The 26879-nt window shown below is 43.0% G+C and overlaps 1 protein-coding gene across 6 annotated transcripts in view; it reads left to right on the top strand.

The window, feature by feature from the left end:
• Nucleotides 1-26879, top strand: part of LOC106586049 (dachshund homolog 1) — a 276691-nt gene that overhangs the window by 163169 nt on the left and 86643 nt on the right. For 4 of the 6 annotated variants that reach the window (XM_014172869.2, XM_014172866.2, XM_014172865.2 and 1 more), the window contains exons 2-3: nucleotides 5365-5480; nucleotides 21950-22102. In XM_014172869.2, the coding sequence (XP_014028344.1) occupies nucleotides 5365-5480; nucleotides 21950-22102 (269 nt within the window). The remainder of the gene's footprint in view (nucleotides 1-5364; nucleotides 5481-21949; nucleotides 22103-26879) is intronic. The other 2 variants (XM_045707806.1, XM_014172867.2) reach the window with 1 other exon arrangement.

The following is a 26879-nucleotide window of genomic DNA, read 5'->3' as shown; positions in this document are numbered from 1 at the left end:
AAGCTTGCTTACTTGGAGATAAGAAATCAGCATTTTATAGTTTGAATTGATTTGTAATAGATCATAATCACTACATTTACCGTCATTCCGCGTAACAATCATAATCACGGTATTCGCCGAAACAAGATCCCTTTCATTCGTAGTTGTTGTTGACTGGAAAGTCTCATAGGGTGGAGGTGCACTGTTGCGCCATGCGATCTAAAAGACTGATGTGATATCTGATGTATTGGTATTATACAGTATCACCTCATGTCTGCTTCCTGTAAAAGGGGGTGAGAACATGAATTTAATTATTGGGCTTTTATTGCGTTGTTGCATTGAAATTGGACCCGCACGGTTTAGTGTATTGTTGGGCCTTGTGTAATCTGATTGCCTAGGCAGCATAGTGGTTTAGATAGTATCAGGGTCCCCGACATTTACTGTTCAGTCAACACAGACACAGTCCATTAAAGGAAGTGTGGTGGTTCAGGGAAAGTTCAGCCACTATTTTGTTTTCACCATGGTAGCAAAACAGCTAAAGGAGAGCAAGGAAGAATTCCTCGATTCGTAACATATTTTGCAGGGTTGGTGGGGTCCTATTTGGTTTCCAGAGTTATGAAACCCCACTGATTATCCTGTGTTGGAAACACAAAAGGAGGAGTGGCTAGTCTGTGCTTAAAAGGCTGGTTCACCCAAATTAAAGGGACACTTCACCCACATGACCAAATGACTTATACGATGAAAGTGGTCTATGTACAAATCCACACTTTGGTTTTGCTTACCTAGCCATCAACCGCTAATAGTAGCACTTTCAAAACCCCAAAACCCAAATAAAAGTCAATGTACCCTAATATACATAACATTAATTAATATCTCAAAGTCTCTAAAAAGGATTTTGCAGTACAATAACTTGGTTTGGTATGTTATGATGAGATGATTTGCGTATTACATTTTAAATCATGATACTTTTGTCTGTAGGTCTAGATACAGTACTTTCTTGATCAACCAAATACTGTAACCCAATCACACTGAGTCTTTAATTTAAACCATCTCTCCCTGCAATAATGCCCTACTTCTGAGGAGTTTATGTGCCAAGCTATTTAGGGAGTTAGCATCTGCAGCTTGACAAATAGCTCTTTTGTTTTGGGCCAGGTTGAGTTCCATTGTCAATCCACTGTACAGCATGGTCCTGCATGGGCCCAGTAGAAAAATGAAAAGTATGGACATTCAGTAGTCAGGTGCTGCATAGAGAAAAAGAAATACAGGACAAAAGTGATGTCCGCAACTCTAATACTTCCCAGTGAATTATAGTGACACACACATAAGACGGTTTGGCCCACTGGCATCTTTGTCAGGCTCAACCATATGGGAAGGAGTATATGAAATGCTAGAGAGTTCATAATGATCCCTGTTGAGTGTTAATAAGTTAAAATGCCCTCAGTGTCTCTTAATGCAATTCTCTCAGGACCTGTATTATATGATGAAAAGTATGGGTTATGCACCCAATGGCTAACATAATTGAATATTAAACTGAAATTAATTGAATATATCAAATATATAAAACCATACATTGCTTCTGGTATATACACTGAGTATACCAAACATTGTATGTCCTTTTGGTGGTGGACCATTCTTGATACACAGGGGAAACTGTTGAGCGTGAAAAACCCAGCAGCGTTGACACAAACTGGTGTGCCTGGCACCTGCTGCCATACCCTGTTCAAAGGCACTTAAATATTTTGTCTTGCCCATTCACTCATTCAATCCATGTCTCAATTGTCGCAAGGCTTAACACTCCTTCTTTAACCTGTCTCCTCCCCTTCATCTACACTGATTGAAGTGGATTTAACAAGTGACATCAATAAGGGATCAGAGCTGTCACTTGGATTCACCTGGTCAGTCTACTGTATGTTATGGAAAGAGCAGGTGTTTTGTATAGTCCGTGTAGTGCAGTGAGCGCCATAATTCATTGAACAATGACCATTTTTTTGTTATTTTAGTTCTGTACTCTAGCACTTTGAGTTTGAAAGGATACAATGACAATGAGGGTGAAGTGGAGACTGTCAGCTTTAATTTGAGGGTATTTTCATACATATCGGATGAACTGTTTAGAAATGATAGAAACTTTTGTACATTGTCCCCCCCATTTTCAGGCATCAAAAAACATTGGACAGTTTAACATAATGTAGAATAATGTAATCATTGTTAATATTTGGTCGCGTATCCTTTGCATGCAATGACTGCTTGAAGTCTGCGATGCATCGACATCACCAGATGCTGGGTATCTTCCCTGGTGATGCTCTGCCAGGCCTGTACTGCAGCCATCTTCAGTTCCTGCTTGTTTCGGGGACTTATTGCCTTCAGTCTCCTCTTCAGCATGTAAAATGCATGTCCAACTGGATTCAGATCCGTTGATTGACTCGGACAGTCAAGGATTTTCCACTATTTGGCCATCATTAACCCCTTTGTTGCTTTAGCAGTATGTTTAGGGTCATTGTCTTGTTGCATGATGAAGTGCCGTCCAATGAGTTGAGGCATTTGGTTTTATCTGAGCGGATCATGGGCATGTCTTTTTTTTCTCCACACTTTCCTCTTTCCATCACTCTGGTACATGTTAATCTTTGTCTCATCTGTCCACAATACTTTTTTCCAGAACTCTTGGGGCTCTTTTAGGGCTTTTTAGCAAACTGTAATCTCGCCTTTCTGTTCTTCAGGCTTATCAGTGGTTTGCATCTTGTAGTGTACCCTCTGAAGTCCTGCTGGTGGAGTCTTCTACGTATGGTAGACTTTGACACATCTACACCTGCATCCAGGAGAGTAACGACACAAATTAATACACCAGCCTAACGACACATGAAGCCAATTCAACAAATACTTGTAGTACCTTAAAATGGGGGGACCATGTACAAAAGGTGCTGTCATTTCTAAACGGTTCATCCGATATGTATGAAATTTATCATGCTAAATCTAGCCCATGCTAATATACATTATTGGGGTGCATGGGTATTACAATGCATGGTTATTAACTATGTCCCAGACATACTGTACTTCATGACCACAACATGCAGTGGCCCAATGATATCTGTTTCAGATGACACCCCCTATTTTGTTATGGTACAGCTTTCACCGCCAGTGCTTTGTAGTCCACTGCATACAAAGTTGAAATGCTACCCCTCTAAATACACAGACATATCTTCTTCTAGCCTATCTAAACATGACTTCTACTAAACTGTTCCTTTCTACCAGCACCCACATCGTCTGGTCCCCTCTGGCCATCAGCTCCAAGTCGATGTGACATGTTTTGTCCACTGGAGTTTTTCTGCTTTTAGTTTTGTTTGAAAAAAGCCTTTCACCCATCACATGCCCTCTATTGAGGTCTTTCATAAATAATTCAGACAGAGAATAAGTGAAAGTGATGACAGTAAAACTGTCTGAGATCTCTCCCTCTCATAAGATCAAAGAGGTGGTGGCTCCGTAGAAATGGGAATTACATTTCCAGATGTCCTCAGGTTGAACGGACACTTATTTGTTCTCTCTCTCTTTTTCTTTCTTCCTCTCTCTCTTGCTATCTTTTTACCTCTCTTTTGTTCAATTTTTTTTCGCTCTTCTTTCTCTCTCGCTATCTTTTATCTCTCTCTCTCTCATTTGTGTGTGAGTCAGATAATGTGTGAGGGAGAGAGTACTTAGGCTGCATATAGGTAAATACACATCACAAAGAAAAAGGACTGAATAGATTAAACTTCTGAGACTGGCTGAACTGACACACCACTGTGTTCAACCATTTATCATTATGGGAAATGTCAATTGAGTTCAACTTCTACTCCTGTTGTTTGAGCATGAAACCTCTTTTCTTAAATTTCAATAAACTATTTTGTATTTCAATAATGCTGTTGATAGTTTAGAAGATTCACTTTTGGAAGATCTGAAGAGATGATTCCATGCAAAATATTGAGGATGATGTGATAACGAGCTATAGTATACCTGCTAACTGTGGTCTTCTATAGAAGTGAAATATATAGTTTTTCTCCGGCATGGGGAAGGAAAAAGTAGTGTTGCTTAAAATTGACTATTATCACTGATAATGCATGCAACCAGTATCATGACTTGGCAATTCATTTTCTCCACCAAAGATACCTCTTCAGTCTATGTCCCATAATGGAATGTGCCTAATAAAATCCCTGCGCCTTGAATATGTGATCATATTGACAATAAATCCCATAGGCTTTTTAAAACTATAACTACGCCAGCTAAAGTTTATATCGATTGCGATACAAAGCTTATTAATAAGTAACTGATTAAGATATGGGGGGGAATACATACACAGGCTACATCAGCTCAGCTCTGAAAGTAAGCCAGAGGAGTCATTTATCACGTCCAAATCTGGGCTCCTTCTCGTTTGCAGTAATAAACGGGGGCCCATCAGAAAGATCCAACAAGTCTGAATCACCGAATCACCTCGTCTCTCCTCCACCTCCTAGCTACGGCGTCACATTAAATCAAACAAGCGGAACATTTCCTAAGGCACCCAGTGGCTTTTAATTTCCTGAAGAACCTTAACATATCATTCATTACCAGAACTACACATATTTGGGGTTTTTCAAAGTCCTATAAATCAATAGTGGGGCCTGACTGCAATAATTATAGCAAGTTAACATGTAATTTCCAGGCCGAGAGGGCTGCTAGAGCGCTGCGGCCTCGGCTAGGTTTTATCATATGCAAGTGAGGCAATTCAAATAGTGTGCTGGGATATTAATACGCGGGAGCAGGTAACGAGGTACGGCCGATGAATTATGCATCAAAAAGAGGTTGATCTTCAATAAAGGAAATAAATTCAGCGTGTAATCTAATTAGTTACGGGAAGTCTATTATGTTGGAGCGGCGGAAAGCAACTGTCCTTGAAAAGGGAATTTATTTACAGTAACGTGTTTTGTTGGCTCTCTGGAATGGAATTGCATTCTGCAGTGGTCCAAAATGTTAACACCTTCCTCTCCCCCATCTCTTTTTTCCCATCTCACTCTCTCCTCCCTCTCTTTGTCCGTCTTTATTTCAACATGTATTTCAACATTTCTATCCTTCTACCTCTTCCTCATATGTATCTTACTCTGTAACATCTCTCTTTCTCTCCCTATTTTCCCCTCCCCCTCCCCCTCCCCCCTCTCCTTCACTCATCCCCCCCTTCTCTCGCTCAGCTCCCTGGCCTACATCTACTTACCCCGTCCCTATTACATTTTCCCCTCCATTCTGTTTTACTTATTATGGTGATGTGTGTGGGGGGGGGGTTCACAGAGGAGTATCGAGGGGTATTGAGGATTGTTTTTAGGTAAGGGAAGATGTCTCTACAGAGAGCATCAAAAGTTCAAGTCCTCTTTCTTCTGTCTCTCCCAGCTCCAGACCAGGCAGACCTCCCAAGAGGACCCAGAGTGTGACATCGTCAGAGAACCCACACATCATGCCTCACTCTGTCCCTGGCCTCATGTCCCCTGGAACCTTCCCATCCTCAGGTATGTACTGTAGTTACACACAAACACAGACGCATGAATACACGCAAGTGCACACTAACATACACACGCACATGAGCCACACACAAACACGCACACACACATGCACCCACGAAAAAACACACACATACAGTATTTGCACATAGTCAATGTATACGTACACACACACACTTGTGCACCCACATGAACATGCTAAGCATACACACGCATGCACGGACACACACACACTGAAACAATCCTCCATACCCTCAGCACCCCCACAGCACTCCACGCCTCCCTCTCCTTGTCCTCTAAACTGCAAGCAGAGCGAAGTGACGCATGCACACACAACCACCAGACAACCATCAGACAACCACCAGACAACCAGCCACTCGTTTGAACTAGTTTACAAAAAAAAATGTTTTAACTCATCCCCCGGAAATGGAGAGAGAGAGAGAGAGAGAGAAAAGGAAGGAAAGAGACAGAGAGGGAGAATAAGTTGGAGTGACGTCCTTTTCTCTCAGATTATTTTAGTAGATGCTGCGTTTCGCCTTGAGAGCATTCTAATTAGTGCGATTAAATCCACTCCACTGGTGTATGTACATAGGCATGGTTGATGCTAAAGCAAGCTTTATCGCCACCAGAATCAACAACAACCGTTTGTGACCTAACGTGCCCCCGGGCGAGTCTTAATGCAGCTAATGCTTTTGTTCTATTTGTGGCTGGTTGCATTGTGACGTCTTTGATGTCGCTGGGTGTAAATGCTCTGATTTGCATATTTCGTTTTTCCCCCTCATTTATTTCGATTTTTCCATATTTAATATTTTTTTTTATTGTCTTTAGGTTTCTCTTAACTCTTAGTTTTGCTGTATTAAGCCATCTTGCAAGAAACAACTAAACTGCATATGATTTGTTTTGTTATCTATGTAATCTTACAAGTTTGCCTCCAAGATCTTGCTATGCTCGAGTATTTCTGAAAATCTTCCTACCTTACACTCACATTTTCTCATTGAGAAAAAACAGCATGGGAGTGAGTTATTTTTTTCAAAGGCAAAAAAAAATTATTCACCTGAGAAATGTTTTAAATTCAATAGCAGACACAGATTGGCCACATTCTTAACAATGGAGGCTCACAGATCAATGCCCAGCTTTGAACTCTGGGAGTGTGGTGAGGTCACATACTATCTGTGTCTTGTTTGGAATGACTCAAAAGGCCATTCGGAACAGCAAAGCAGGACAAAGATGAGAAAGCCATGGTTTTATTTAGTGGAACATAAAGCAACAGAAAAGCCTTTTGATATCCCTCCCCTTTAAGCCCAGATGGAGTCTATGATCTTGACATTTAGTCAGGTTTTTCAGGAAAGCAAGATAAAGTAATTGATTTTTTTTGGTCCCCTCGTAACTTCCTTTCTATGTGTGGCCGCAAAAGCCAAGATGGCTGAACAATTCTCCCTAACTGGCTTCTGTGGTTTGATTATGGTACAAAGTTAGAAACAAAGTTATGACAAATTATTATTCAAAATGATGCAAAGTGATCATACATAGTAGTTTACTTACTAGCAATGGAATACTACTCAGTCCTGTACCCTGTCTCTGCAGAGCAGGTGACTCCATTTAACAAAAATCTGTCCCACATGATGCATTGCACCAAATCCGGCAAATCACCCAATAACCCAATCTCCTCCGATGGCCACCTGCATGGAAACTTCACTCAGAGAGGGGCACAGGTATTGTTCAACCAATGAAGGTTCTTTGAAAATTGGGACTTTTTTAGTTTTGTAGTGCCAAAGTTGAGATACAGTACTTTTTGAAAGTGTGCTTTCCACACAATGACTCAATGACTTATATTTTGAGAAAGCCTATTTATGTGAGAGACATTTTTGTATGTTTTGCCCTTGACACCAGTTCAATTCAGGGAAGGGTGTCTTAATTTGCCATGGTTTCCATTTAAGGAAACACACAAATGTGTGTATGCATTTGTGTGCTTTTGTGCAAGTTTATGTGTGTGCTTGGATGTGCTTATGTGTGTGTGTGTGTGTGTGCATGCATCTATGTGTGTGCATGTGTGCGTGTTTGTTTGTCTGCGTGTGTGCGTGTGTGTGTGTGTGTGTGTGTGTGTGTGTGTGTGTGTGTGTGTGTGTGTATGTGTGTGTGTGTGTGTGTACGCCCCAGGGATTGGGGTTGCTCTGGAGTCTTTCCAGTTGCTGATGCATTACAGGCAGATTGGCCCACTAAATGGGATGCCGTGGACTGACAACACACATAGATGACATCTTCTTTACTGTAGAGAGGCTTTCTGAACAGCCTGCATTCAGAGACTCACACTCTGGCCACTACCTAGGCACCCATCTTCACCACTATATCCTAGCTCTGCACACACACAACTTCCCATTCCAGCTTCCAGTTCGCCGCTGGTCATAAGGTTTGTGTGTGTGTGTAATTGATACACAATTTGTCATGTGAATAGCGCTGAAGTTCAAGTGCCGCGGGTGCGGTGTACCCGAGGACTCGCAGAACTCCAAAACCCCAGTTTGTCACTGCCACTACCACCGCCACAGCCAGCCCATGCATAAAATGAAGCTTCCCCAAATCCATGCTCATTGACATGGACTGTCTCTCCTCTTTGCTACTTAGCTTAACCTCTGCATCTCAGTTTTATTTACTGTTTCAGCGCTGCACGTAAGAGTAGAGAGCGAGAGACCGGGGGGACCATACAGTAGCATTACAGAGACAGAGACAGAGAGAGAGAGAGATAGAGAGAAAGCGCAAGCAAAGAGAGAGAGGGAGGGATAGACCATAAAGTAACATTACATACAGATAAAGATATATAGAGAAAAAGAGAGAGAGAGAGATACAAAGATAAAGAGAAAGCAACACAACAGAGAAAACACAGGTCATTCTTTATCACTGCCTCTCTATCAAGAGAGAAGGGGAAAAGAGACGTAAAAGTCGGTCTTTCTTTTGTGTACCGATGTGGAGTTAATCTAATTTTAATTGAATTATTCCCATCGGTTGGTGTTGAGAAGGGCAGTGGCATCAGGGTGGGTGTTTGTCGTAAGAGAGAAATGTTCTGACATTGGTCGCAGGTATGGGGTAGCTTCGCATGTTAATTAATGATGAAGATCCTGACAATATGCAGAGGCATGACAGCGTTAAGCCAGTCGAGGCTGCCACTTCCTTTGCATATTAATAGACGCTTCATTATTATTTAATATGACAGCTGCTCTGAGGGCAACCATCAGACCTCGTCTCCATTATTTGCTGTTTTCTGACTCCGACTCTCCTCCTCTGCCGTGCTGTTCTCCATTTGTCGAAATTGGGGCATTGGGCAGGGTGTTTGCTTTCCAACTTGTGTGGTGTGACTGTCTCCATACCATGCAACACTGGGTCTTGTCCATTAGGCACCAAATGAAAGAAAATGGACTGAAACAGGGATGGACTGCTTGGACTTTTCCAATGAGAAACACTCATTTTTGTTTCCCGTTGCAAAATGTTTTAACATGTTTTCTGTTGCGTGTGCTAATGAATATGACCCTGTTGTGTTGGTGTTTGTTTGTGGCCAAGGAGGATTCTCTGTGTGTGTGTCTAAAAAACCTGTCTGTTTGAATTTTTTAGGGTGAATTTGAAAGAATCCATGATGTCAGTATTTTGTTTGCATAGTACCTAATGCAGATTAGGAGGAGGGTGTGGGATGGGCCTTTTGACATTTACACGTCTAGTCGTTTTAATAGACTTGTTGCGCTGTTCGGAGATCTTGACGCCTCCTTGTTAGATTGAGTGTAAGGTGGGTGCCTGTTATGAGCTATTGACAATAGATTGGCTGAAACTAAATAATTATATGAACAAAGGTTTGAATTTACACTTATATTATGTAAAGATGGGGTTCGGAAGGTGGGGTCAGAGTCCAATGTCCTTTCTTGACAGAGATACCTTTCAATTATTTCTCTGAACATCACAATGGCTTCTAGATTAGATCAATGTCTCTGATGATTTGAGCACATTTGGTCAATAATTTGCACTCACAATATACACTAAGTGTACAAAACATTAGGAACACCTTCCTAATATTGAGTTGCACCCCCTTTTGCCCTCAGAACAGACTCAATTTATCGGGTCATGGACTCTATAAGGTGTCGAAAGCGTTCCACAGGGATGCCAATGCCAATGCTTCCCACATTTATGTCAAGTTTGCTGGATGTCCTTTAAGTGGTGGACCATTCATGATGCACATGGAAATCTGTTGAGTGTGAAAAACCCAGCAGCGGTGCAGTTCTTGACCCTCTCAAACCAGTGCACCTGGCACCTACTACCATACCCCATTCAAAGGCACTTAAATATTTTGTCTTGCCCATTCACTCTCTGAATGGCACACATACACAATCCATGTCTCAATTGTATCAAGGCTTAAAAATCCTTCTTTAACCTGTCTCCTCCCCTTCAACTACACTGACATCAATAAGGGATCATAGCTTTCACCTGGTCAGTATATGTCATGTAAAAAGCAGGTGTTCCTAATGTTTTGTAAACTCAGTGTACATCAAACCTACACTGTAGGTGAAATAAAAATTCTACATGCATACATCACAATGCATCAGTGAATGCCATTTGCTGTACTCTAAAAGTCCTTTATGCCGCACCTGATTTGTGGTGGAATTAATCTTAGTAACAACCCCAGAGGTGATTTCAATATTTACTCTGCAGTCTACTCTGCATACATCTCATTTGGAAAACAGTTGACTCTTGGCCATTAGACAGAAATGAAAGCTGACCTTCAGGCTGGGCAGAGGCCACATTCATTACCAAGCCTCGTGTGTGCGTGTGTGTGTGTGTGTGTATGTGCGTTTGTGTATGTGTCGTTCTCATGCATATGTAACAGCAGAGAGGTGCCATTGCAAAAGAGCGGGCCTTGGTGACATGATGTATACTGTTCGTCAATATGGTCCCAATGTATTTTAAGATGCAAACGAGGCTTTAAATTATATGCACCTCCATGTCAGTGGCTCAGTTGCTCTCACCATCTGCATATCAGCTGCTGGAGAGAGGAGTGTGTGCTTGTGTGCCTGTGTGTGTGCATTGGGGATTAGATTAGAGTTGGTGATTAGATTAGAGTTTATTAGTCACATGCACAGGGCACGGTGAAATTATTAAGCTCCAACAGTGCCGATCAAAAAGGGCAGGTAAAAACAATAATAATAATAATAAACATATTGACAACTGTAACAATTAGTGATGCACCGATATGACATTTTTGCCCGATACCGATATCCGATATTTTCCTTGCCAAAAAAAACCTGATACCGACACCCGATATTTAAAATTTTAGCGGCCTTTTAAGCATTCTAGTACAGTTAAATAGTTGAGACAGACAGACAGACAGACAGACAGACAGACAGACAGACAGACAGACAGACAGACAGACAGACAGACAGACAGACAGACAGACAGACAGACAGACAGACAGACAGACAGACACCAAAAAGTTATTTTGTTTGCATTTACATATGTCCCCATTAACAGTAAAACATGATCAAAACCTATTTATTTCACTTACTTGCTGTGTTGTTTCGTTGTTCATATGTTCAGTCTCAACCAGGATTTCATCATACATGTCAAGCAGTGAATTTTCAACTCTGTCTGTCCATGGCCTCTCTTCGTTGGTGCGCACTGTCACTGTGTCCGTTTCCATCTTGTCCAGCTGTGTCTAACATTTCACATAAACCCTATTTCTTGTCTGCATCGAAGTAGTGGTCCTTGTACCTAGCATCGAGCATGGTGGTGACACAATAAAGAGGCTCAGAGAGAATGCCACCAAGTCACTTGTTCACGGCCTCTTGTAGAGTACTTTTGCAAGTTTTAACCCCACGGTCTGTGTCGGCAGTTTTGTTTAGCAGGAGTTTCAATGCCATGACAGAGGGTATCACGTCTGCTGCAGACGTAGTTGAAGAGCTTATTTATCGAGTCAGTTGTTCGAATGGAGCTAGGAGTGTGCCATTGACATGGCAGCAGCGGTATGAGAACGAGCACATTCTTGAGCATGCGATTTCCTCAGTACGAAATCCTCGTCGACCCACTGTGCTGTCAGACTCAGCATGCTCATGGGGCTGACATCGCTGGTCCAAATGTCAGTCGTGAAGCTAATAGCAGTGACGCCCATAGCAAGTAGCTTGGCGTTAATGGATTTTGCCTTTGAGTTGTCTCGCTGAAATTTTCTTACTTTTTCAAAGGACTGCTCGACTTGAACTTGTTTGTTGTTGGAAGTGCGCTTAGTATTTTTCTGCTTTTGTTCTGTGTAGTGCTGTATTTTTCGTGGCGTTATTACGTCATCTACCTACGTTATATAGGTATGCACGGCAGCTTTGACATCGGTTTTGCACATCGGAGTTAAACTAGACATTAGGCATTTTTAGCTAATATTGGCCGATTCCTAAATGCTTACCGATATATCGTGCATGGTGCATCCCTAGGGGGGTTGAAGCGATTGGCCAGTCATACAGTTTTTACCATGACGCTCCTATACTGCCCGCGTCTGAGTGATGGAAGCGTCGAGAACAGGCCGTGGCTCGGGTGGCTGAGGTCCTTGATGATCTTCTTGGCCTTCCTGCGACACCTGATGTTGTAGGTGTCCTGGAGGGTAGACAGTGTGCACCCAATGGTGCGTTCGACTGATTGTACCACCCTCTGTAGAGCCTTGCAGTCTGCGGCGGTGGAGTTGCAGTACTAGGCAGTGATGCAGCCCAACGGTATGCTCTCAATGGTGCTCCTGTAGAACATGGTGAAGGCCCTCGGGGACAGTATCTGAACGTGGGTGTGCCCAGCCTGGTTCCTCCTGAAGTCCATAATCCGCTCCTTTGTTTTGCTGACGTTGAGGGAGAGATTTTTTACCTGGCACCACGCCGTCAGAGTGCCTACCTCCTCTCTGTAGACCGTCTCGTTGCTGTTGGTAATCAGGCCTACTACTGTTGTGTCGTCAGCGAGCTTGGAGTTGGAACTTTGTGAGGACACGCAGTTGTGGGTTTACAGGGAGTACAGGAGGGGACTGAGGATGCACCCTTGTGGGGACCCCGTGTTGAGGATCAGTGTGGAGGTGGTAATGTTACCTACCTTCACCACCTGGGGACGGCCCGTCAGAAAGTCCAGGACCATGTTGCATAGGAAGGAATTCAATTCTTTGTGGTGAGCCTATGGGCACTATGGTATTGAAGGCCGAGCTATAGTCAATGAATAGTATCCTCACATATGCATTCCTTTTGTCCAAGTTGGTAAGGGCAGTGTGCAGTGCAATGGCTATTGCGTCTTCTGTGGATCTGTCGGGACAGGGCAGTAGGCGAATTGGAGAGGGTTGTAACGGCTGTCTGTGGAAGTAGACCAGGGTGCAGCAGAGGATGTGTTCATCATTAGAATTTTTATGAAAAACAAGAGAACACTACAAAAATGAACAAAAACGACAGCAAACAGTCCTGTTAGGAAAATTCTCAAAACAGAAACAATTACCCACAAAACCCAAAGGAAAAACATGGTCCTTATGTGTGACTCCCAATCAGCAACAACGAGCTTCAGCTGTGCCTGATTGGGAGCCACACACGGCCCAAAACAAAGAAATACAAAAACATAGAGAAAGGAACATAGAACGCCCACCCAATGAAACACCCTGGCCTAACCAAAATAAAGAACAAAAACCCCTCTCTATGGCCAGGGCGTTACAAGGGTCTAGTGTGTTTCCAACTGTTTCCTTTGTACAACTGTTTGCTTGCACCCTTTTCCTCTCATGGGCCTAGACTAATCTTCAAGGAAATGTTTTATCAATACCCTTTCAGTGATGCGTCATTTGATGCATAAAACTGTACTCAAGTCATGCTGTCAACTGTAGCCAAGTTGGAATGAACTTATGTATTTTATATTGATTGGGAGAAAACTGGGTATTTTGTGTCAACCTGGCCTTTGACTGTACATACTGTAGGTGACTTTCGTTGAAGAGCCTGTTCTTTCTGTAGAACACTGTTTCTATTGCAAAATCTTCATTCTCTTAAAGTGTTTCTCTCAAAAACAGATGGCATTGACCAGAAAGCCCTGGTTTAATTATATGATTAATAAACATTTCACTAATTGCATTTCACTCACCTGAAAACCACTCCTGCAGATGACGCAATCACGATTGCACTCCACACTGCCCTTGTTTAGAGTCATTCAGAAGTAAAATGAAAATGACATTGAAACTTAAGTTCTTTAAAGAATCTGCCTGTTTTGCCCCACGACTGGCCTTGCAAGCCAATGAAAGCCAGAGGAAGACTGTTATGAGCGACTGTGTAGCCCATAAAGAATTTGAATAGCAATGTCGGTCATTATTCAGTTTCTGTGACAGTGGGGTTAAATCTGGTGAATACATTAGATACTATCATTGAAATTGCCAGAGGCTCAAGACGTTTGTACGTTTTTCTGTATTACTCGTCCTTTACACACACACACACACACACACACACACACACACACACACACACACACACACACACACACACACACACACACACACACACACACACACACACACACACACACACACACACACACACACACACACAGACGAATACATGCATACACACATGTACACACAAGTGTACAGACACTTGCAAAAACATACTTCCCCACATGCATACACATACCATTAATTACAAACAGAAATAATGGCATCATGTCATTGCATATGTGTTATTCTGGCTCCATCTGTTCAATACAGTGTTGGGGGGGGTGGGGGGGGGGCGACACACCCACTCCGATTCGCATTCCGTCCAAACAGATCTGCAGATGATGCAATCTCGATTGCACTCTACACTGCCCTCACCCACCTGGACAAAAGGAAGACCTATGTAAGAATGCTGCAATTTGACTACAGCTCAGCATTCAACACTATAATCCTCTCCAAACTCATCACCAAGCTCAGGACCCTGGGACTGAACATCTCCCTCTGCAACTGGATACTGGACTTCCTGACGGGCCGCCCCAGGCGGTGAGGGTAGGCAACATCACCCCCGCCACACTGACCATCAACACGGGGGCCCCTCAGGGGTGTGTGCTTAGTCCCTTTCTGTACTCCCTGTTCACCCACGACTGCGTGGCCACACATGACTCCAAAACCATCAAGTTTTCTGACGACACAGCGGTGGTAGACCTGATCACCGACGATGAGACAGCCAATAGGGAGGTCAGAGAGCTGGCAGTATGGTGCCAGGACAATAACCTGTCCCTCAATGTCAGCAAGACAAAGGAGCTGTTAGTGGACTACAGGAAAAGGAAGGGTGAGCATGCACCCATACGCATCAATGGGGCTGTAGTGGAGCAGGTCTGGAGATTCAAGTTCCTCGGTGTCCCCATCACTAAGGAATTAACATACGCCTATCTCAGGATATATAATGAGTTAATATCCGGACGTACCATGTACGATATCCGGAGGGAATCCAAAAATGATGTGTGCTTGAAATCAAAATATGGATTTCATATTTGACAAATTATTGAGCATGTGGTGAAAACTCAGAAATCGTCCATCCGAGGTCCATCCGGAGATGGACCTCAGCCAAGACAATCATATCCAGAATCAATATAGCTTATTATCTCGAGTGTGCTGAGAGAAAACAGATATGCAATGTATACAGTCAGTATTTGTCAACTTGAAGAGAGAAAATAGGATGTCACATATCCCACAATATTGAGTCCATATCCGGCCATAGGAAATGTCCATGTGTGATATTCGGAGTAATCCCAATATCATATATGTCTAGTAGCAGGGGCGCAACTTTCACTGGGGACGGCTGAGGGGACATGTTCCCCCCCACATTCTGAAATAGCATTTTTGTTCACCCCAGTTTTATCATTGGAATGTGATACAAAACGAGGCAATGGAGTGCTTTCGGACCATGCGGACGCCTCCGAGCGGTCGGGTAGGCTGTTTGGAGTGTTTATCCGACTGGATAAAAAATAAATAATAATAATATGTCCCCCAACTTCTAAAACCAAAGTTGAGCCCTTGTCTAAAAGACACATCTGGATTCAGAATTTGTCAGCATATGGTGCAAATCCACAAAACTCAAAATATGCATTGGAAATGGTCTGTATTCTCGTGAATATATAAAATATTTCATGTAAAGATATCCTCTGATATGGACAATTTGTTCCCAATGAGAGCTGCAGCCAGACCAGCAATATCCAGTGCTCCAGCCTGCTCTACCTACAGACTACCAGCCAGACCTGCCTGAGCTGGCACCCTAACTGACACCTGAGAAGACATTCCAGCTAGTGTCTCTCCTGGACCCGATGCCACCGGACCCAACTCCGGGGCTGGTCCCTACACTACCTGCTGCCCTTGTAGACCTGTTTGGCCTGGACATGACGACCAAGCCAACTCTCCAACCAGAGTCCCACTTGGCTCCTCAGATTCCAGCAGCAGGTGAGCCTTCAGAATCTCTCCTGGACCTGCCAGCATCAGACCAGACTGTGGTTCTGGTCCTGATGTCCACTGTCATCCTGGAGGACCAATCCAGCCCTATACTGGACCCACTAGCCAACTCAACTCCAGTCCTGGGTCCGCCTCCCTCTCCTGTCCCAGGCCCAACACCATCGGCTGAAGAGCTGGGTCCACGGCCCTCATCGGCCCACAAGGACAGACTAATGCCGTCGCCCAACCTAACTCCAGCCATGGGTCCGGTGCCTGTCCCTATCCTCGGCTCATCAGCTGACCCAGCACCAGTCCTGGGTCCACTGCCCGGACCATATCTGGGCCTGCCTCTGCCTCCGGACCTCTATGACTATCCAGCCCCTGTAGGAGAGCCTCCACCTGAGAAGCGCTCTCGCCCCTTTCCAACCAGGGATGCCTGGCCAAATTCCGTGGGACGGCCTCCTCCAACAACCTGGACACCTACAGCAACACAGGCACAGACCGCTCTGACTCCTGCTGGACAGACTTAAATCAAAGACACTATGAGCACCTCTTCCCCCACTGCCCACTCCACACATGCCACTGAAGGGGTGGTGACATGATGAGGCAGGACTTCCACAGTCTTGGTGCCTTACAAACACCACTGGACTTTACAGGGCAGCTACAGAGAACACACATCCACGTCCTCACCAGAGAATTTGAGGTGAAAATATCCTTCATACATTTTGTGGTGGCTGTAGAAAATCCTGTCTAAATGTGCATCTCCTCAGGGCATCTGTCCAGTAGACATGTGGGATAAGAGCTTGCTCCAGCCCAGTCCGGGCTCAGTATCCAGCAAGCAGTGGTAGACTGAGGGGATCTCTCATGAACCTCTGCCCTGCACTTCACACAGCTGGACCACTCACCAATGGACCCTTCTCTCCTCCAGTAGCATGTAGTGGGTCCTTGTAAATTTAAGTAGAATTTCTTGGTCAAGGTGTATTGTCTGATATGCTATTATGTGTACTTTTAAAGATGCTGTCTGGGATCTTAAGCACAACAAATTCATAACATGCTGTACGAATTGGATTCGTAGCATTTCATATAAATTGCAAATTACATACACCTTAGCCAAATACATTTAAACTCAGTTATTCACAATTCCTGACATTTAATCCTTGTAAAAATTCCCTTTCTTAGGTCAGTTAGGATCACCACTTTATTTTAAGAATGTGAAATGTCAGAATAATAGTAGAGAGAAAGATTTATTTCAGTTTTTATTTCTTCCATCACATTCCCAGTGGGTCAGAAGTTTACATACACCCAATTAGTATTTGGTAGCATTGCCTTTCAATTGTTTAACTTGGGTCAAACATTTTGGGTAGCCTTCCACAAGCTTCCCACAATAAGTTGGGTGAATTTTGGTCCATTCGTCCTGACAGAGCTGGTGTAACTGAGTCAGGTTTGTAGACATCCTTGCTCGCACACACTTTTTCAGTTCTACCCACACATTTTCTATGGGATTGAGGTCAGGGCTTTGTGATGGCCACTCCAATACCTTGACTTTGTTGTCCTTAAGCCATTTTGCCACAACTTTGGAAGTATGCTTGGGGTCATTGTCCATTTGGAAGACCAAGCTTTAACTTCCTGACTGATGTCTTGGGATGTTGCTTCAATATATCCACATAATTTTCCTCCCTCATGACGCCATCTATTTTGTGAAGTGCACCAGTCTATCCGGCGGCAAAGCACCCCCACATGATGCTGCCACCCCCGTGCTTCACGGTTGGGATGGTGTTCTTCGGCTTGCAAGCATCCCCCTTTTTCCTCCTAACATAACGATGATCATTATGGCCAAACAGTTCTGTTTTTGTTTCATCAGACCAGAGGACATTTCTCCAAAAAGTATGATCTTTGTCCCCATGTGCAGTTGCAAACCTTAGTCTGGCTTTTTTATGGCGGTTTTGGAGCAGTGGCTTCTTCCTTGCTGAGTGGCCTTTCAGGTTATGTCGATATAGGACTCGTTTTACTGTGGATATAGATAATTTTGTACCTGTTTCCTCCACATGTTCACAAGGTCCTTTGCTGTTGTTCTGGGATTGATTTGCATTTTTCGCACCAAAGTACGTTCATCTCCAGGAGACAGAACACGTCTCCTTCCTGAGCGGTATGACAGCTGCGTGATCCCATGGTGTTTATACTTGCGTACTATTGTTGTACAGATGAATGTGCTACATTCAGGCATTTAGAAATTGCTTCCTTAGAATGAACCAGACTTCTGGAAGTCTACCATTTTTTTTCTGAGGTTGGCTGATTTCTTTTGATTTCCCCAAGATGTTAAGCAAAGAGGCACTGAGTTTGAAGGTAGGCCTTGAAATACACCTCCAATTGACTCAAATGATGTCAATTAGCCTATCAGAAGCTTCTAAAGCCATGACATCATTTTCTGGACTTTTCCAAGCTTTTTAAATGCACAGTCAAGTTAGTGTATGTAAACTTCTGACCCACTGGAATTGTGAAACAGTGAATTATTGTCACACCCTGAACTGAGAGCTGTTTTTCTCTGTTTAGTTAGGTCAGTGTGTGATATGGGGTGGGCATTCTATGTATTGTATTTCTTTGTTTTGGCCGATTATGGTTCCTAATCAGAGGCAGCTGTCTATCATTGTCTCTGATTAGGAATCATACTTAGGCAGCCTTTCCCCACCTGTGTTTGTGGGTTGTTGTTTTCTGTTTAGTTATCTGTTGCATGACGGACCTGTTTGCTTTCGCTTTGTTTCTTTGTTTAAGTGTTTTGTTATAGTAATAAATATGAGCACTTACCACGCTGCGTTTTGGTCCCCTTCTCATTGCGACGAAAGCCATTACAATTATAAGTGAAATAATCTGTCTGTTAACAATTGTTGGAAAAATTACTTGTGTCATGCACAAAGTAGATGTCCTAACCGACTTGCCAAAACTATAGTTTGTTAACAAGAAATTTGTGGAGTGTTTGAAAAACTAGTGTATGTAAACTTCCGACTTCAACTGTATTTTTGACATAATACACAAAAACCAAGGACCCGTTTTGACTTGTGAGCGCCACTTTCAAAACTACTGGCTGAAATTATACAGATGTTTGTGAGCATCACTTTAAGTTTTCAGGCCATGTATAGATACTTTCCCTATTAGTCACTATAGGCCTGAAGATGGCTATCAAGTTGTTGATGCACAACCCAAGATGGCTGCCCCCATGGTCATATTGTAGAGCAGGGGTCTTCAACCTTTTCTTGCCCTGGGACCTCCGGCCAGGCAATCTGGCGACTGAGGGACCCCATCATATGTTTGCAAAACATGTTTTGAATCCGGTGAATGCAACACACTATTACAGCTTATTGTGAAATAGACACAAATTAGGCACACAGGCACACAAAAAGTCCACTTTTTTGTGTGTATTACACAATTTCAACCCCAAGGCATTTTGTGTGTATTACACAATTTTCAACCCCAAGGCATTTTGTGTGTATTACACAATTTTCTTTCTTCATAATGCATTTGTGCACAATACACAAATTCCAAATAATGGTGGATATCATGAGCTAGGCTAGCTAGGTGGCTAAAGTTAGTTAGGCTAAGGGTTAAGGTTAGTGGTTAAGTTAGGTTTAGGGGTTAAGGTTAGGGTTAGTTAACATGCTAGCTAAGTAGATAAAGGGTTAGGTTTAGGAGTTAGGTTAAAGGGTTAGGGTTAGGGAAAGGGTTAGCTAACATGCTAAGTAGTTGCAAAGTAGCTCAAAAGTAGTAAGGAGTTGCAAGGCAGCTAATTAGTGAAAAAGTTATCCATAATGAGATTCACACAACCTTTGGTTTGCTAGACGTTCACATTATACACCCACCCATCCTCCCCGACCAGCCTCCCTCTTATTGTTTCTGTATTAAGTAACGTACTGTCTTTATCTGTGATTGAAATGCACTGTATACAAAATTGTGTACTGCACAAGAAAAAATGTACTATTTCCAATAATCAATTTGTGTCTATTTCACAATAATCTGTTATACTGGTTTGGTGAATGATAATGGCAAGGACAAATAATCAACATTTTAAAATGAATAGCTTTGGTAGATAGTTGTTCATTCTAATGACCTCTCCACATTACACACTGAACAAAAATATAAACGCAACATGTAAAGTGTTGGTCCCATGAACAGAAATTAAACATCCCAGAAGTATTTTGTTGAAACTCACAAAAATATTATTTATCTTATTTCTGCACTAATTTGTTTACGTCTCTGTTATTGAGCATTTCTCATTTTCCAAGATAATCCATCCACTTGACAGGTGTGGCATATCAAGAAGCTGATTAAACAGGTGCACATTGTGCTGGGACAGTAAAAGGCCACTCTAAAATGTGCAGGTTTGTCTCACAACACAATGCCATAGATGTCTGAAGTTTCACGGAGCATGCAATTGGAATGCTGACTGCTGTAATGTCCACCTGAGCTGTAGCCAGAGAATTTAATGTTCGTTTCTCTACCATAAGCTGACTCCAACGTTGTTTTAAAGAATTTGGCAATACGTCCAACTTCTTCACCGGTGGGTTGTACATACCCACAGCTGATGAAACTGTGGGTTTGTACAACAGAAGAATATCTGCACAAACTGTCAGAAACCATCTCAGGGAGACTGCAGTTTGTCGTCGTAACGGCTTCAGTGGGTAAATGCTCACTTTCGATGGCCACCGCCACGCTGAAGAAGTGTGCTCTTCACATATGAATCCCGGTTTCAACTGTACTGGGCAGATGGCATTGTGTGGTCGAGCGGTTTGCTGATGTCAACATCGTGAACATGGTGGCGGTGGGGTTATGATATGGGCAGGCATAATTTACAGACAACGAACAAAATTAAATGTATCTATGGTTGAATGCACAGAGATACCGTGACGAGATCCTGAGGCCCACTGTCGTGCCATTCATCCGCTGGCCATTACCTCATGTTTCAGCATGATAATGCACGGCCTGATGTCGCAAGGATCTGTACACAATTCCTGGAAGCTGAAAAAAATGCAGATCCTCGTTTGAATACCCCTGTTCGAGAGACCTACTGTTCACACATTAACGTAGTCACCTAGCATGCTAACACTATGCTAGCCGCTAATTGTATACTGCATATATATATCATTGTGCTATGTAGCCGAACGTGCCAGCTGCTGTTGTACATATTACTGTGTGCTATGTTAGCCATATTTGCCAACGCCGCTGGCCTTGCTAATGTTAGAATGGCAGTTGTGCTACTACATACTGTGCAGTGTATTACACCCGCCAGCCCATGGACTAGCTAGCGTGCTAGCTCATTGCTTTGTATATATTGTTCCCTTTGGGTGCTATGCTCGTTTATTAGCCTATGATACAAGCTGCTGTATGATGCCTTGATGTAACATTGCCTATTGCCATAGCACATTGTGACTGCATAGTTAACTGGTATGCTATTGCTATCATGTACATTCTCTATTGTCATTATACAGTCACTAGCCTGTTATTATCACAATGTAAATACATTCTCTGTATTTCTCTCTCTTGTAGAAACCATGACCACTAGTTCCCTCCTCTGTAAAGTTGTGCATGTGTGCCTTCCTTGGGTGTGGAGTAAAGTGTGAATTGTATCCTTGTCTCCTGCTAGTCATTATCAGTCCTTTTATCGGGACTCTGGGACAGTTGTACCTATACTAACCTATTTTGGAGCCCACCGACTAACAGTTGGCGCCCTTCTTTCTTTGGCCTTCAGAAAAGCCATATACACTGATAGTACAAAACATTAGCTACACCTTCCTAATATTGAGTTGCACCCCCTTTTGCCCTCAGAACAGCGCATGTGCACGTGAATTTGTTTACAGGTCCTCACTCACACAAAGACATGCATGCAGATACCAATGCAGGTATGAATACATATGCAGATGCACACCGGCACAGACACACACACACACACACACATAGACACACACAGACACTTACTTAAGCAAGGTGAGTATCAGAGTTTGCAGATCTCATCTATATACAGCTTGTGTTGAACCAAAGCTGTACATTTGTATAGCTGTCCTCTCCGGTGTGGTGTGTTAAGGGCTGACAGCAGCAGCGGCGGCAGCTGCCAACGCGGCCATCGCCGAAGCCATGAAGGTGAAGAAGATCAAGCTGGAGGTGATGAGCGGCTACCACGGCAACGCCAACCAGCATGGGGCAGACAGTGAGAACGGAGACGTCAGCTCCAGTGTGGGTGAGTCAGTCATTGTGCCCTTCACACACACACACACACACACACACACACACACACACACACACACACACACACACACACACACACACACACACACACACACACACGCGCAAGCGTACAGGTGCATGCAGATCTTCACACTCACACAAAGACATGCATGCAGATAGCAATACATATGCAGACGCACACCGGTACAGACACATAAATAAGCAAGGCGAGTATCGGAGTTTGCAGATCTCATCTACATACAGCTTGTGTTGAACCAAAGCTGTACATTTGTATAGCTGAATTCCACTACAAGCCACTACAAGCTTGTATCCAGGCTGTATCACAACCGGCCGTGATTGGGAGTCGCATAGGGCGGCGCACAATTGGCCCAGCGTCGTCCGGTTTTGGCCGGTGTAGGCCATCATTGTAAATAAGAATTTGTTCTTAACTGACTTGCCTAGTTAAATAAAGGTTAAATAAAAAAAAAAAGAATGGAAAGCTTAAATGCACCAACAGCTCAAAGATACTCTCAAGCTAAGGTACTGGATTCCAAACATACCTATTCTTGCCAGTGTGGAGCAGAGTGTAGACAGTTCAGAGAATACAGGTTCAGTTCAAACATCTACAAAATATCCTTATATGTTCACTGCAGTTCTACCTTGGCTAGTAGATTAAGTTGGATGTCTATAAAACAATTGTATCATTATTTGCATTTGTCCACGTCTTTGTAATGCAATGGTACATTCTATCTGTAAAGTATTTTTCTCTACTGCGCTGTAAAATCCCCCGCCTTCATATCCAATCTAAAAACAACACAGACATTGTTAATACAAAGTTTAATCCATGAACACTGTATCCCAAAGCTATTAGCCATAAACTCAGTCTCTAATTTATTTTATTTAATCACAGCAAGAGCATTGCTTTTTCAATATGTGCCATTTCAATTAATTATTAGCCCACAAATGCAGACGGATTTTGCTCATATCACCACCGAGCCACTTAGCGTATTGTGGAAAATTATAATATAGTGTTGAATTATTATGAGCCCATTACAAATTATAGGCTCCATGTAATCCCTAAAGCTTTGATTCACTAAATAGTGTTTTCGATTCACTTACTCTTACTAAGTGTCTCGACAGAAGTACTTGACACTGTATATTTGGGTAAAAACAGGATGCTGTCACTAAGCAGATTGAACAAAGCACAATTCATGAGCTCTGAGGTCATCAATCCCCAAAAAATTAAAACGGGTCTACGACCAATAAGAAAACGAGGCTACGAGGTAACCGAAATCAAGATAAATGGGAATAAGAACAGCAAGGCTACGGCAATGGAGCTAATAAGAAACTGTTTTATCTTTTTACAATTTAAATTGTAACCTTGAGCACACGGCCAGCCAGCCAGCAACACATAAGAAAGCACTCCCTGAAGAATCATAATTCTGTTGAAGGGAGCAGCGGTGTGTGAGTGTGAGTGCCATTGCGTGTGTGTGTGTGTGTGTGTGTGTGTGTGTGTGTGTGTGTGTGTGTGTGTGTGTGTGTGTGTGTGTGTGTGTGTGTGTGTGTGTGTGTGTGTGTGTGTGTGTGTGTGTATGCATATCTGTGTTTATTTTTCTTGATAGGCGTGTGTGTGTGTGTGTGTGTGTGTGTGTGTGTGTGTGTGTCTGTGTGTCTGTGTGTCTGTGCGTGTGTGTCTGTGCATGTGCATGGGTGTGTGTGTGTGTGCATGTGTGTTTGTGTGTGTGGGTGGGTGCGCCGGTCACGACATTAGCCCCCTGAATGAAATATATGACGGTGATGCCTCTTGGACCCATCCACAATCAATTGGATTATTTTCCTTTAATATTTACTTGCAGCGATGAGTTGCTCGTGTGCATGGTGATGAACAGTCTGCCACTGGTGTTTGAAGGTGACCTGTCACTGCGTATGGACAAATCTCTCTCGCAGAAATGTAGAAAATAAATCATTAGCGGCTAGGCAGGCAGTCAGAGGCCCCATCTCTCTTTCTCTCTCCCCCCTTCTCTCTTTCTATCTCGCCTGTCTCGAATTCTCTCTCCTTCTCTCCCCTCTCACTCACTCTCCCTGGATTTAAATTGGCCTCAGATTTATGATTTGAATTAATGCTTCGTTTGGTCAAAGGAATGGCTTGCTGAGACAAATTATGTTTGGTACTGAAGCCATCCTTATATTGATTACTGGGTGTCGCAGCAATCTCTTGTTTATATCAGCCACTCTCATGTGACAGGGGTGGCCAGCAGAAGTCATCTAGATAATCCACAGGAGATACAGTAAAGTCTCTTCAGATGGAAGAAAGGAGCAGAGAGAGAAAGGAACATTTACTGGGTAAAGTATGTGTCATCATTTAGTTTTAGCGAATCACACAACTGTGAGGAGTGGCTCCTTAAAAAGAGGTGAACAAGACATGTAAGGCACACGCACGGGGGAGGGTTATAGGGAAGGTGTTGTGGGAGATGATTGGTTGGTGCCAATGCCTGTGCGCCGGGAGTTTCTCCCGGTCTTTCTGTATTATCTAAATAAGGCCACACCAGACTCTTTCTCTTTTGGGCAGAAGTGTCTGGGAACTAAATTAGTATAGTATAGTCTTATCAGATGGACAACGTAAAGAGAGCAACGCTTAAGCAATGTTTAAAAAGGGAAAGCCAACACTTCTTCCACATTTAAAATAGAAAACAACAACGCTCTGTCAATGTTTCAATTGCTAGTTGCACATAAAGGTTTGTTAAAATAGACCAGGGAGGGTCAGCTATTGTAAAGTTGAATTTCTTCTCAATTACTTATCTGGTTAAATGTAATAGCCATATTTGCGAAGGGATCTCTTTCATTGCTAGGGAACATTTATTGCGTTAAAACAACAACAAAAACAGATCTTTTGACACATACCATGAAGAGCATAAATGTTTTGCTCATGTTTGCAATATAATCTGCTTCACTCTCAGCACTCAGGGCCTCGCTTAGGATATTGCTTAGGCTAATGCCTATACTTCCCTGCAGTACTTAGTCCCATGTCTAGCTTGGATTCCTGCATGCCTAATATGTCCTGGTCTATAGTCCATTATGCCTGTGGAATCCAGGCCTCTAAATCACTTGACAGATATAGCTGAATGACTGTGCAAGAGGGGAACTTGATTTGGCCACTGCCTTGTTGGGCTCTGTTGGTCTGGACTCAATGCAGGGCAGTGCTGATGAGGAAGTGAATAAATGCTGTTTTAAAGAGAAAGAGAGAGAGAGAGAGAGAGAGAGAGAGTGTGAATAGAAATAAAATAAAATAGTAATTCAGAAGGGTTGAAGGTGATAATGAGATTGTATAATACTACTACTACTTGTTCTAGATAAAGGAAGAGACAGAGGCAGAGACAGAGGGGTAAATGCAGGCATAGACAGAGGTATAGAAACAAGGCAGACACAAAAGCAGAGACAGAGAAATAAAGACAAATACAGAGGTAATGTTAGAGGCAGAGGCAGGGACAGAAATAAAGGCAGGGACAAAGGCAGAGACAGACGCAGAAACAGAGAAAGGGACAGAGGCAGAGATAGACAGAGCTAGAGACTGTGAAGGACACCCTGTTCTGTTGGTGGAGTTGGATTGCTGTGTATCTGCCGTCATTGTGTTGATGTCAATGGAACAGGCTAATGTTTCTCTCCCACACATTAAATATTAATCACATTGTTTCCCCTATATTGATATTCGTTGTCACCACTAATTTTCAGGGTTGTTAAAATGTTTTCAGTGTACACTTAAATGACTAAAGCCAGATATAAAGTATTTACTGGAGCTATTGGAGCTATGTATTGTTTAATAAGATCATCTTTGAACACTAATAATCACCAAACTAAAAACTAGATTGTCAGGGAGAATCTAAAATTCATTAAAATGTCATGGCATGGGGCTCCGACTGATTTTGCTATGTTTAAGTCACTGAAATAGCATAAGAACACGGCATGAGCCATGGCAAAATGTGTAGAATTGCAGGAAACTAGCTTTAAAAATGTTCTCTCCACCCAATGTCAAAATGTGTAGAATTGGAGGAAATTACATTGCAACATTTTGTCTCTGTGGCTAAGAGAAGGGCCGTTAAAATGTTGGGTTGGAGACGGCACCATTGGCCTTGTCCACTCTGACACCCCGCCCCCAACCCCCAATAACCTTGCCAACGCTGCTGAAAAAAAGCCTAGGGGAAACACTGAATCACAATTAGACCTTCCTGTTTGCATCAACGTTATTATTTATCAGGAAAAACATCCAGCTAGCTCAACTCAACCCAGCCAAGTGACCACACATCCTGTCAAAGGGGAGGAAGGGAGGGAGAGAGTGTGTGTGTGAGAGTGAGCTTGTTCTCTGATTAGACGTTTGTCTCTCGCTCTCTTTGATTCTCCCTGACAGTCTTGTGAAGGAGGTGGTGTGTGTGTGTGTGTGTGTGTGTGTGTGTGTGTGTGTGTGTGTGTGTGTGTGTGTGTGAGCATCCATGTTGCTTTTAAAGGGGGCTCAGAGGCCCTCACAATTGTGTACAATGTGGATTGTTCCTGTGGCTGTCAGGATATGCCACAATTACAGATCACAAAACCAGGTTAGAGCACGTGTGGCACTAGGCCTTTCAGTGGGATAAACAGCCAGCCAGCCAGCCATTCAATCCCAACGCCCTGACCCCAACCACAACCTTCATTACCGGGACAGAAAACATTGTCAGCTGCTGCCCACTAACAAAAACCTGCCAATTTGTTTTTCAGGAGTGAGAAAATAAAAGAAGTGTTTAAGACCATGAGCCAGTAGA

Source organism: Salmo salar, chromosome ssa25 (assembly GCF_905237065.1).
Source record: "Salmo salar chromosome ssa25, Ssal_v3.1, whole genome shotgun sequence".
NCBI lineage: Eukaryota > Metazoa > Chordata > Actinopteri > Salmoniformes > Salmonidae > Salmo > Salmo salar.
This window is presented reverse-complemented; position numbering and strand designations above follow the sequence as displayed.